This window comes from Impatiens glandulifera, chromosome 7, assembly GCF_907164915.1.
Source record: "Impatiens glandulifera chromosome 7, dImpGla2.1, whole genome shotgun sequence".
Classification (NCBI taxonomy): Eukaryota; Viridiplantae; Streptophyta; class Magnoliopsida; order Ericales; family Balsaminaceae; genus Impatiens; species Impatiens glandulifera.
In genome coordinates this window covers 41931204-41945386 of record NC_061868.1, presented here as the reverse complement: position 1 = coordinate 41945386, position 14183 = coordinate 41931204, and the positions used below count along the sequence as shown (strand labels likewise).

Genomic DNA, 14183 nt, shown 5'->3' with positions numbered 1-14183 from the left:
ATTCAGTTTGAGTGTTATTATCTCAATTTTGAATTATCTTGTGAAGGAGAATGAACGACAATACAAAATAGATCATAATGAGACGACTTAATGAAATGAATGTTAATATTGATAAAATGTATATGTCAAATCAAAGACAAGAAGTACTTATGTAATGAATTCGATAATTTGATACATGCACCCGATTTAAGATCAAAATTAGATAAATTAATGGTTTTTGTGATTATTTACCTATCTATATATTCAACTTTTTACTTATGAGTTTGTAAGGTAAGAAACAAAGTTAAAAAAGAATATGGAAAATATCAATAACTAAGATAAAAACAAAATTATCATTGTTAATGAATATATTTATAATTATATATGCAAATGTGAAAGTTAGTATAAATATAAATATTGACTATGACAAGTCAATTATACAACTATTATATAAACTTTGTTAATTTAACAATTCAATCTATGTATTCTGAATTATTGGTGTTACACTTAAAATGAAACAAATATTTAAAAAATAGTTATATAATGAAGAAAAATAAAAGATATTGACAATAATTGATTTATAATATTATTGGGTTCAAGTTAATAAACAGACAAGTGATGTCTCAAAGTGTCCAGACAAAAGGTTTAATTTAGTATGATTTCATGACCAATAATAAGACAAATTTTAGTGTTAATGATAAGCATGATGATGATTTCATTGTACAATAATCTTATTTATAATTCCCTTATCCTCCAAACAGAAAAAAACAAAATAAGGACTTACTTGTTATATTTTACCTTTGCAGCTAATAATAAATAGAAAATATCATATTGCTTCAATAAATAAATAAATATTAAAAAGTGTGTTACTTTTGTATGCAACTTTTACAATTAATAAATTTTAAAAATATATAATAAATAAAAGAAAATACTGTGTGTAAGAGAGAGAGAAATGCCAAAGGTAATTTAGCCAATAATGGTGGAATATTTCATATAGATATTTTAGTGAGCATTTTATTATTATTATTATTATTTAGAATCCCACAGATCCTGGCTGAGATCTTTCTGATCTAAAGAAGCAATAATGCCCATTTTAATTAATTACTAATTGTTTTCTTAGCTTAAAAAAAAATTCCAAAGAATTAAATTATAATTTAGCCACCCACAAACTCTTGTCTTCTTTTGAAACTTTCATTGAACATGATGTCATTATCATGCATAATCATATCATATGCCACCTTCCTCTTCATATTTGATTCATTCCCATCCAGTTCTATCCAACCATATATTTTTTTATTATTATTATTATTCCGATCGCTGAGATCGGCTCCTTATAACTTCAAAGTGCGACTAATCCCTGCGAATTAAGGGCCTAACCCGTAAACACTTCACCTGGACTTTCAGCCAGATAAACTTAGAAATGCAGGGAGAACTGGGCTAGAATATCCACTTCCTTTTCTATGCCAGCTAGACTAAAAGAGTGAATATCCAACCATATTATTGTTATTATTATTATTAAAAGTCAATGGCAAGCAATTTTAATACATGGGGGCAAGATATAATTTTATTAAATATAATAAAATAAGAAAAAGGCCCATAAAGAATTGTGATAGTTTAAAATTGAGAAAGAAAGTTTGATGGACAAGGATGTAAGGTAGAGTATGGGGAAATCATGGCTTTGCCTCACCAACTACCATCAAAACAAAGGCTTTTTCAGTTGATCAGTTCCCTTTCTCTGTATCATAGCAGAGAAAGGTTTTCTTGTGTTTCCTTTCATCATAGATCATATACCCAAATGCAAATAATAATAATAATAATAATAATTTCCAAATCTCTTTGCCCAATGCAAAAAAAATAAATATTCACAAGTTCCCAGTGTAATTATAATTTACTGCAATTGACTGGCAAATGGAAATGTCATATGGGCATATAACTCAATGACAAGTATAGAGGTGTATCAGGAGGTGGTTGTCATTTTGATTTTATTATTGAGATTTTTAAGCCAATTGGATCACTCAATAATAACACTCTTATTGTGTTTCTACTCTCTAGTGGGGAAAGAATTCAATTCTAGTACTAACCATGGCCTGGCTAGCTGGCTGGATGGCTGGCTTGGACATCAATTTCCCAACACCCATGCTCTGTCTATCTGTCGCCCTTATTACTCGATAATTAATACCATATCATACATTTGCTCGACCGATCATCGCAAACCAAGATAATCTAATACTATTTGTACGAGAAATCAAAGATATTGACAAGAATGAAGGAATCGATAAATAATGTAGATCAAAATGAGTTGAGCACAACCAATAAAGAATCTAGACTCTTAAAGTGGAATAATGACTTCCATATTGTATTAAACTTATAGATCATAGCTTGTTTTTAGATTTTCAATTTTTAAAAAAATAAAAATCTGTGAGGGGTGGTGAGACAGCTAATACCCATAATGTTTGCAGCATACTAGTACAGTGAACTTATGAGATGTGATTATTAATATTATTATGATGAGATGGGAAAAAATAGCAAAAAGAAAAGGACCACAAAGGCACTACAGAGCAAAAAGATGAATAATAGTACTATGGCATAAGAAAAAAAAAGAGATCTCTTGAAGAGAAGGGCATGTATAAATCTGAACTACCCATTCATTCAACAACCCCCTCAAATAACTAAAAGACTCTTCCTCTTCTCATAATGCATCATGGGTCTACTACTATCATATCATATCTCACCAAAAACTCCCATCACCACCCTTTATTATGAACTCTGTGTTCTTTGTGTGAGGTCAAGATAACCATACCTCATTATCTCAAACAAACCCTTTTTCCCTAAGAAAGTAATCAACTTTTACACCTTGATGATGGCCATAAATCATTTCTTTTTTTATTATATCATTTTGGAGATATGGATGATTTCAGAATTTAAATCTTTAATATAAAGGCCAAAAAGGCCAGGATCAATCAAGATAGCAAGTTGACATGATGATGATGAGTTAACAGAAGATATGCAAAAATATTACTCCATCTTTTGAGAAATTGTTAGGTCGCTCTAAATTCAACCGTGCACGAATTTGAACGACTAAATAAACTTACTATATCATGGACGAAGGTCTTCAATATCAGTGATGAGACCAGTACTTGTTAACTTCTTATCGGAAAGGTTAACCACAAGTTGACCGCATGCACCACTTATGTCTTGGCCCATTTCCCTGCGGATGGTTGTTCGGATGTTATATGTGCCTCTCAGTATTTTCTGGAATTCCAAAACACTCTGCTCTTTGCTGGTTTTGAACTGACTAAGTGAACCTATGGGATTGAAAGGTATGAGGTTCACAACCTGACATAAGATAAAAGGCATGTGTTAATTCAATCAAGATTCACCATTTATTCATTTTGTGCAATTAGTCACTTCATTGCATATCAGTTAGCTGAAACAAAACGAATTTCTGATTGTTTGATGTGGAGTATGAGTGTATGACTATTTAAGAGAAAATGATAAATAGTTCAATTTGCTTCCTTCCAAAACTTGAATTAATGTTCGTTTTTTGCTTCCTTAACTTGTGTCAAGTACATTATGTTTAATGTAAGTTAAACTGTTAAATCATCTCTACACAATTTTTGCAATTCCTTAATTCTCATTTCATTTTTAAAATGCATATTTGCAACATTAATGGAGGTTTTAATGACATAAAATAATTTGAACCATTTTTAAACATTCATGAAGCACAACGATGCTCTTGCAACTTGAGAAAGAAAAACGAGCTTTTGATGCAGGAAGAAAAATTAGTAGAAAAAAATAAAACATTCTTGAAAAATAATAACTCACCACTTCAAATGTGTTTAACAATTTAGCGAGCAGGTGAGCATGCTGTTCTTCATCATTCACCCCATCAAGCATAATATACTCGATCAATATTTTCTGCTGACTAAGAGAGACATGGTATATCTTAGATTAACGAGCTTAGAAACTAAGAAGTGTAAAGTTCAAGTTTCCAAAACAAATTTAAAACAGCACAAATATTCACCTGTTCTGCTGATATTCCTGTAGGCTACCCATGAGTTTTTCCAAAGGAAAAGCCCGGGCTGCAGGCATTATCTGACATCGAACCTCTTGAACGGGTGCATGCAGAGACACTGCTAGGTTCAAGTTAGGTAAATCATAATGAAGTTTCTTGATGGCGTGGACTATACCAACCTGTTGCAAATTATTAAGAAATGTAATTAAATTGTGAAGCTAGTCCAATATTGACTTTAATAGCATCCAGAATAACAATCGAGACATTTGCTGTGTACAGCTAATTATGACCACTATCATACCGTTGAGACAGTAATTTTCCTTGGTGACAATTGAAATGGAAATGCAGTCATGACACGTATTGATTCTACCAAAGAAGTGTAGTTATTTAAAGGTTCTCCCATTCCCTGAAAAAATGAAACAGGAACTGGCAGATCAGCAACAACTTCACTGGTGTTAAATTGTGAGGACGAAACAAAGCCAATATAAAGATGAGATAACATAATAGCAGGAGAAGTGGTAATCATGAAATGAATTTACCACTATAGCAAGTTAGTTATATGTCCTACTGTCATTCAAAGATTAACTAGCATCCACGGAGTAGCATCAGAAAACTCTTCAGATTCAGGACATTTAATTTAATGGTTACCCGTTACATGGAATTTGCAGTCAAACAATTGCTTATGGGGCAAAGTGAGGCATCAAAAGCCACTGAAAGGCGAAAGTTAAGCCTTTCTTAAGAAATAAAATCTGGCGGCCTCTTTGTTATCCCATTGTATGATTGGATTATGATACCAAAAAATCTAGATTTGTTATGTTCGCCAAAAATCACAATGATCTAGCGTAATTTCAGAAAATAATATGATCGTGACTTTTATATCAAAACATACAATAATTTGGATCATGGTCTAGAAATGAATCTTATAATTTAACTTTGTTGATTTTCTAATGAGATTATTATTGTGCTGGATATTGTAAAAAATACCATTTTTCAAAATAGGATCAATCATTTCAAACCACTGCACATAATGCTACCAAACTGTCGTGAACAACAGTAGCTTGCCAGACCTTGGAAAACGAGAAAATAACACAAGTAAATATAACTACCGTAAGGCACTTGAGAAACCCATTATTCTATCATATGGATAGACATCAGGTCTCTTTCCATTGCTACACTTGATTAAGAGAACCTCCTTCATTACTCTATGTCTTAAATATCATTGGAGCGTAGCCATTCTGATTACTGCCCATGTACTCTTTTTATTTTATCCATAATTTATTTATTTTCAGATCAAAGTCAATCTCTGAATTAACAACATTTCTCTTCACAACCTTCTCGACTTGAAGATAAGTATAAGAAAAAGGATTTGTTAGTGCTCTAATTGTTTAGGCTAACAATCTTCTACATAATCACCAACTGAATTGATTTCTAGAGCCAACCCAGTAACCCAATTTGCTGCAGGTTTGGAAAAATCCTCTCCTTAAAAAAATACTTTTAATAACAAGACAGCAAGAGAAAATGTCATATGTGATCCTAGAAACATGAAATATTTTCCACCTTAGACAACCCCACGGCCAAAGAACATAATTATTATGAGAAGAAATAGTTGTTTTACAAAAATGAAATTACCATAAATACAATATTCCTTATCTGGGAGATTTGCAAGGCATGCACCAATTGCTCAATAATTTCTCCCGAAGATAGGTTGTTTTTGAACCCCATGCTGCCAGTTGCACAAAATCTGCAACCCATCTTGCAACCAACCTGTAGCAAACAAATAGAAAGGAAATAAATAATGCAAATAAGCACTGATGGAACTCGATAAAAATGGTTATGCATTAAACGAGTGTTGTTCTTAGTCAATTATGCAGAAAAAACAGAAAAGTAATAAAAAGGAGTGTAAACAGAGTACAGTTATTACATTTACTGAGATTAGACCCTGAAATAAATTATGACCCATAGAAAAAATTTATTTCATGTTGAAAGTACCTGAGAAGATATGCACAATGTTGACCTTAATCCACCAGGGCGAGACTGTCCACCATATTTTCCCAAGCGGGAGTCATATCTCATTATCACAGCTTCAATAAATGCTCCATTCTGATTACAATACAGACAACCACAATACTCAAATAACATTAATCTAATTTATTATCCATTTGTTGACATCCTAAATCAGCTAACTTGTAGAGTAAAATGACACTAAACCCACCAGGTTAATGAAAGAAACTAAACAAAAGAGAAACTATAGTAACTAAAATCTGAAAGTTCTAATTCAAAAACCATCAATTGGACTAGTTTGAAGCACATCTCAAGTAAAAAAAAACAATCTTATTGGATCAGTTTCAAGCATATAACAAAAGCATTGATCACAATAGTGGTAGACAAAAACCTAGGCATTCAAATGACCCATACATTAAAGTCTATTAATGAAAAAACAAAAAGAGAGAGATGATACCTGTAGTTTAATGAGAAGTTTGGTTGTAACCTCGTCATTTGAATCCAGAACAGAATGCACAACCGAGGTGGTGGTCTTGAACTTGGACTGGAGCAGCGAGTAAGCCGCCGTAGGCAGAGAAGGGATTTCTGTCCATTCACAATTAGGGTTCCTAATCACGTGCCTGTGTACATGAAACAAGAGGAAGCGAACACGGAAGTGAATTTAGCGAAAGAAACGAAGGAGAATGATAGAGAAAAAGGAGAGATTTGGGACTTACTTCCAGATGAGAGGAATGAACTGTGAATTTATACCGGCGGCATCAAATTCTGCCCTAAGAAAAGAAGCATCAAAGATGGATCGAAACATAGTGTTCTGATTTCAAATGCTCGATCGAATCTCTGCTTAATTAATCGATTGAATTCACCGGTCGCCGGAAGGGATTTGGGCGAAAGAGGCAGCGGCGGCGGGCTATTTGGTTCTTAAATTCGATACTGAGTCGTAACCAGTCAATAATACTATCTTCATGAAATCATAAAATAAGTATATTAAATAATTATAAAACAATAATTATAAAACACAATTCACTGTTATTAAATTATATTTAAATTTATAGTAAATGTTAATGTTTTCTTTATATTAAAATATTTATTAATTAATCACAATTAAAATATATCATTTTGTTAGGTATAATTATAAGAAAATATGTTGAAAGATGAGAATTCAATTTATTAAAAACTATAATATCATTAAATTCTTAATAATTAATTATTAAAACAAATCACTCATCTCTACAAACTTTAAATTTCTCTCATTTAACCATATTTTATTAAAATTAGTTTAATTAAAAAAAATATTTATTATTTGTTTTTTTATAAATATTAATAATCAAATAATATAAATATACTCCATAAAATAATGTAATGGTTGAGAATGTAAAAAATGGGTTTAATATTGAATTATTTTATAAAAAAATTATAAATAACTTATTTCTTTTAACTATTAAATCATTTAATTTATTAACTAAATAAATAATTAAATGTCAAATTTGTTTCGATTCGAATTTTGAATGTTTTTTTATTATTAAATTTCATGATTTGAGTCTAATTACATAATTACAGATCAAATTATAAAAGAAAATAATATTTATTTTTAAATAATTTTAAAAAATTTTAATTTATTATTTAGTTGACATTTATAAATAAATAAAATATTTATGTTATTAATTTAAGTATCGAATTTCAACAAAACTAAGATTTTAGTCATAAAGGTTTATATGATCAAAACAAATTCACAATTAGTTAAAAATTAATAATATAAATTTTTTATTTATTTATTTATTTATAAATGTTAGATAATAATAATAATAAATTAACGGAATTTGAAACCGTTAAAACAAAACTCGTTTTATAACTTTAATGATAAGAAACAACCAAGTTGAGGTATAAAATAAGGGATCTAAATCCAAATTTACTCCAATTAAATCATCAAATAAGCATCCAAATAACTTAATTTTGTTTTTAACTAAATAATGATTTTTTCTCCACTAAAAATTCTAAATAACTTAATCTCAAAGAAAGTCTAGAGTATTACAAAGATGATTTGCCAGGTAATTATTGTTTATTTTTTTATCATCTTGATTTGGAGACTCCTTTTTTATTCTCATATTTATGTTCTTTGAGACTTTATTATTTGTATGTATGAAAGGAAACCTCTATTTAACATAACTTGTACTTATATTTGTTTGTAATTGTCATGAAGCTTAACTTAATAACTTTATAAATGTGAGTATTTTTTTCTCTAAATCAGCTTTCATATAAAATTATACTGTGTTAAAATAGTTTCAACTAAAATATATTATTAACTTTGATACATAAAAAATAGTTATAACTTATAGTGATAATAATAATTTAACAAAAAAAATCATATTATTTAGTTCAGTAATAGTAAAAAACAAGTTTAAAAGTCTTCTATATCAGACTATTAAACAAAAAAAGAATTATAAGAGAATTATCATAAAATATTTTAGTATAAGCAAGTTGGTAGTTGATTCATAACAGAAAAAAAAAAGTTGGTTGGTTGAGTTTGATTTCATTTATAATTGTGTAGACGTGTGTGCTTCTTACTCTGTATTTATTTATTTATTTATGATCACACACGCTTATTAATTTATTCCAAGTGCTTTATTTATGGGTTATTCTTATTATTCAGTTGAGATTAATAATTAACATATAAAGTGAGTTATTTTGAATTATCTAGTGAAAACAACAATAAGGGTATATAAATATATAAATTTTTTTTAGTATTTTGATATTTTAAGTTATGATTTAAAAAATGTGATTAATGAATGGAAATGGACAAAATTATGAGTATAAATGATTTGGTTTAGTTCGGTGAGATTGTATACTAAAATTCAGAGCAGACCAAATTGTTGAAGTCGAAATTTAAAATCGTCACAATTTGGGAAAATCTAAAATAGTCTTTTCGATTGATTAGTCAGTTCGATTTATTCAGTTAGAATGCACGATTTTATTTTTTTTCTAAAAATTAACACTAAATAATACTATTATAATTCAAATTTGCTTTGAAAAATAAATATCAATATTAGTTTTATAAGGTTGAAAACTTAATTATTAAGAAAAATGATTCAATATCATTTATAAATTTTAACCAAATTATGCAACAGTATACCGAGATTTTGGATTCGAGATTACAATCTCATAGAAAAAAATAAAACCCAACAAAGCAATGTGTTATTTCATGTTAATTATTTAAAATTTTCATAGGGCACTGGAAATGTCTGGACAGCAACCCAAAGTGGTTCAAATGTGTGCTTTTATGGGCGTAGATTATAAATGTTCGAAAGGAAAGACTCTACGAGCCATTTCTCCAATACAAATGTGAATTATCTATCTCGAAAAGAGAAAAACTATTTATTGATCAGTGCCATCAAAATGAATCCGAAGAGGTCATTTTGACGACAAATTTCAACACGACTCGTCTCCAATTACAACTTAGGGGCAGTGATATTGAGATCAAGGCCAATGTCCATCCCATTATACGCAATTGGTGCATACATCCACATTTCATTAGAACTTAGAAGCTGCAGACAGAAAACAAAATGTAACAAAACATTTTATTATTTCTTCTTAAGAAAAACAATAAATGAGAATTAAAAAAAAATATATCATTGTAGATCCATTTCCATACCTTGATCTGGTGCTGCAAGAACTTCACATATAGAACAGCTTCTTCAAGCATGGTGCTAATATCAACCTTCGTCCCGTTTGGAACAAGTGTTTGTAAAATTCTTAGACGTTCATTGATCCTTTCTCTTCTTTTCTGATAAAACAACAAAAACCATATCAATCATCATATTATCTTTTGATAAGATCATCAATCTTTTATGGTATTTATGCTTACCCTTGCATATACACTCTGGGGATCGGTTGCAGACCCTCTACTGACTCTTGTCTTGCCGTTGCTTATGTTTAGAGATGCTGCAGCTCCTTTGGAGATTGTGATCGAACTTGAAGTCACTCCTTCATGTGAACCGTTTGATTCATCTTCAGAATCGCAGTCAATGTTGGGTGATCTATCTTTACTGTTCTTCCTGATTTTCGAGTTTCTCCTCTTTTGTTGTACCTACATTATCAATCAAACCATGATATCAGATAACCTATCCTTTTTGGAAATTGGTATTTTCATTGTTACTTACATCTCCATCACGCTTTGATCTCTTCTTATTCTCCAAGAGGCTGTTCTTGTCATCTTCAATGGTGACCTCTGGCCAAGGCATTTCTGATTCTCTAACAATCTGCAAATTCTTTAATCCACTCCGGTCAATTGACATGGAAGGAGGGCACAAAAAAGGCTGTGGTTCATCCGGGTAGTTGTAACTTTCGTGACAAGATGAATTTGGAAAAGGAACATTACTGCACCCTCTGTAATAACTAGTCTCTTGCGATAAAGAATACGTGTCAGCATCAGTCATATCCGATAAACACATGGAGAGTTCATTGCCAGAGGAAAATTTGGAAGAGGGAAAAGAGCAGTTGTTTAGTAACTGCGCCATGAAATCAGACTCTTCGTTACTCGATGAATACATTCCACCCAATGAAAACGTGTTCCATTCGCCTTCAACGATCATACCACTGGTCTGCTCCATTATCTTGAACAATGTATTGGTTTTTTTTGCGAGTTTTAGTTATCAGTGAAGCTCGAATATGATCGATTGCTTGAGACAAATTGGAAATGGAAGGACAATATATATAACAGAAGAATGTCAGGCTGGATTTTATGCCATCTTTAGAATCAGAACAATTCTTAATTCCCAATTAGAAAACAATAAACTAATAGTGTCCTTTATTTCCTTAGGGGGGCAAATGAACAGCTGTGAAGGGAACTATTATTGTATAAGGATGATAATAATAATGGATCATTAAGAGATAAAAAACAAATGATTAAAGCCAATCATAAGAAAGTGACTTAAACTATCTATCTATCTATCCATGGAGTTTTGATTAATAATCAATCAGCCAGACGTGCGGGAGGGATCATATTGATTAGTATGATTGAAGATCAATGATTGAATTTGTGCTCATATCTACAAACAAACAAACTCCAAGAGAAAAGGAGATCTGACTTACTGACTCACTAAACAACTGTGTACATTCTCAAATTTTATCTTTGAAACCCTAAACCTAAACCTAATCATTTGATTCTTGAATCTAATTAATCTGATATGAAATATGAAAACAATTTACCTTGACTGAAGCAAATTATCAAACAGTAGGCGGGCAAGCCACGTACTATATGCCGCGTACATGATTCGAGTTCTAGTTGCAGCCATTGGAGGGAAATCTTCTTCATGGCCACTTAGGATAGAGAAATTGAAAGAAAAATAAGGAATTCAATGGATCAAAGTAAAGGCAAGTCGTAATCGATCTAGTGTATAGTCTCTTAGTGATGATCATCGGACTCTTTTTGCTTTTCCCACACTAGAAAGGGCGTTGTTCTTAGAAATTGACTGGCGGGGAAACGAAATAATAATAATTATCCCCATTTTTCAACTACACATTTAACCTTAAACTATTATTTTCAAATTAAAAGAGTCATATTTATTTATTTAAGAGATTAAAAGAGTTTTTCCTCCTGATAAAATTTAATTTATATTGGAATATTATGATTATTTCATATAATTTTTTTTGTTGGGAGAGATTTTAAGAGTCTCGTTAGAACGTCTTATGGATGACATGGACATAAAAAAATGTTATATTATTATAAATCGGTGTGATACATGTCATTAAGTTGAATTTACAATTCACTTATTTTTAAGTTGTCGAAGGTGATTAATATTTATAGTCTTTTATGGAGATTCAACTTTTAATAGATGGGAAATTTTGATTGATGCAACTAATATGATAAACTTACATATTTTAGTTATCATACACTTATTTTTAAGTGAACTATCTATTTGAAAAGAAATCGACCTTCAATATCGTAGTCGTACAATGCGTATTATTAATTTATTATACCATTAACTCTATGACTTCAACAACTTTATGAAACGAGTTTTTAGAAAACTTAATAATAATATATTAGGTAACATTATTATTTTTATGTCATGTTTTGTGATTGAAACTTAAATTTTTTATTTATTTATTTGAATAAAAATGGACTAATTTTAAATAAATAATATATTACATTTTCAATGAAATAACTTTATTTGCAGAGGGGGTGAGTTTTATTTTAGATTAGTATAAAAAGTTATTATATCATGGTGTGTTATTTTGATTTTTTTCTTTTATATTCTAAATTAATATATTTTTCAAAAACTTAATAAATATACATATTTTTTTTTGAATAAGATTCAAATAAAAAAATGAAAACCCAAACAACTCATTAATATCAATTAAATTATTATGTATAATTTAACTCATTTTTAATATCTATGAATAATGTATACGTTAAAATGAAAACATAATCCGATGTCGTCCAGCGGTTAGGATATCTGGCTTTCACCCAGGGGACCCGGGTTCGATTCCCGGCATCGGAAATATTTTTCCCCTCGGAATGTTATAATAGAAACCTATATTTTATGTTCAATTGAATCAATATCATTTCTTATGTTATATTCTATGAAACTTTTGTCTATTGTTAGTTTATTACATTAGAGACATGTTGTAATTGGTTATCTATATTTGACTTTAAATTTTAATGATATTTTCTTCATACAAAAACAAGTTACCATTGAACCTTTAATAATTATGGGTAGGTGGACATAACACACTCCATATTATTAGTTTATTACATTAGAGACATGTTGTAATTGGTTATTTATGTTTGACTTTAAATTTTAATGATATTTTTTTCCTAAAAAACAAGTTACCATTGAACTTTTAATAACTATGTGTAGGTGGATATAACACACTCCATATGACATATGTGATCACATATTGGTTCGGTGTTGTTTTTATCATATATAGTGGATCAATGATTTATATCAATATTTTGGTTAATTTATTAGTATAACTGACTATGGAGGATTATATAAAAAATGTTTGTGGTTTGTTGAAAATCATCGTTTTTACAATTTACAATAAAAGTAATATAAATATGATATTAAGTATTTAGGTCTCTAATTTAAATGAAATCATAATAAATTGTTGTCCTGAAAAAAACAATCAATATACATACAATTTAAATTTAACAAATCTTCTGAATATTTAAGTGATTGACAAGTATAATTATGAATTAAAAGTTACACTCAAGATATAATTTATCTTTTTAAATATATTTTAGTATCATTATAACTTAGAATATTGATAATTGTGAATAAATAAATTCACATTTTTACTACATTTTTGATAAAAAATACAAATATTAAGTATATTTTACTATGATTATAACTTAAAATATTGAGAGTTATGAATAAATAAATTTACATTTTTATTATATTTGTGAGAACAAACGCGGATATTATGTTTAGTGAAAAAATACTCTTTAAATTTTTTTGTTAAATTATAATTTCTTTTGTTTATAATAATTAAATTTTAACTCATTAGTTAATTCCCAAATATAACATTTTTTGATTTTTATTAAAATCGATTTAAGTTGAAGTTGAATTATTCTATTTTTTTAAATTAAAAAAAAAATCATATTTTAAGTTATTTTGATTGACTAAACTAGTTGGATTTATATAATGTTTAAAAGATTTATTATTTTTAATAATTTTTTTTTTAAACATAATGTATCCATTTGTTTATATCCTATATAAATTTTGTTCCAATTAAAAATAATACAATTATTAATAATAAACAATTTCAGATTCAATTATATAATAAATTATTTTTTATTCATAATACAATATTAAAAATTGCATCTACTATTTTTATAAAGCTCATCTCAACTTGTTTAATACAATAGGACATGAGTATTAATTATTTAAAAACAATAGAATTATTTAATTCAATTATTCTTTAAATTAAAAATTCAAATAAATGTCCGATCGACAACAAGAAGAAAGCCCTAGATTTCCCCGCGAAATACTTTAATCGGGATTCTTTACTTCAATCGTTATCTCTACAACTGCATGCTGCCGCATTTGAAATTGGAATGAGCTTGATCGAGCGATGATTTCGCCGATGTTACCGCTTCTTCTGATCCAGATTTGAAGCTCTTCGGAATATGCAAAGATCAAATTTGATAGGTACTTCGATTCCTTCTCTTTCTCTGTTAATATTATATCTT

The 14183-nt window shown here is 29.1% G+C and overlaps 2 protein-coding genes and 1 non-coding gene across 4 annotated transcripts; 1 reads left to right on the top strand and 2 right to left on the bottom strand.

Moving 5' to 3' along the window:
• Positions 1 to 2891: 2891 nt before the first annotated feature.
• Positions 2892 to 6937, bottom strand: LOC124910721 (dual-specificity RNA methyltransferase RlmN). Its single transcript, XM_047451400.1, has 8 exons — positions 6712 to 6937; positions 6453 to 6615; positions 5984 to 6094; positions 5624 to 5758; positions 4296 to 4400; positions 4004 to 4173; positions 3805 to 3904; positions 2892 to 3315 (listed from the first exon to the last, which is right to left on the bottom strand). The coding sequence occupies exons 1-8, from the start codon at positions 6798 to 6800 to the stop codon at positions 3076 to 3078; spliced, it is 1113 nt and encodes a 370-aa protein (XP_047307356.1). The 5' UTR covers positions 6801 to 6937; the 3' UTR covers positions 2892 to 3075.
• Positions 6938 to 9220: 2283 nt separating this feature from the next.
• On the bottom strand, positions 9221 to 11449 carry LOC124910656 (transcription factor bHLH84-like). 2 transcript variants are annotated; one of them, XM_047451330.1, is made up of 5 exons: positions 11198 to 11449; positions 10150 to 10668; positions 9855 to 10076; positions 9642 to 9773; positions 9221 to 9534 (listed from the first exon to the last, which is right to left on the bottom strand). In XM_047451330.1, the coding sequence occupies exons 2-5, from the start codon at positions 10597 to 10599 to the stop codon at positions 9439 to 9441; spliced, it is 900 nt and encodes a 299-aa protein (XP_047307286.1). In that variant the 5' UTR covers positions 10600 to 10668; positions 11198 to 11449; the 3' UTR covers positions 9221 to 9438. The 2 variants fall into 2 exon arrangements, with proteins under 2 accessions (XP_047307286.1, XP_047307285.1); XM_047451329.1 differs by having other exon boundaries at positions 10150 to 10602.
• A 968-nt stretch (positions 11450 to 12417) lies between these two features.
• On the top strand, positions 12418 to 12489 carry TRNAE-UUC. Its single transcript has one exon. It is a non-coding gene; the product is annotated as a tRNA-Glu (tRNA).
• The last annotated feature ends 1694 nt before the right edge of the window (positions 12490 to 14183 follow it).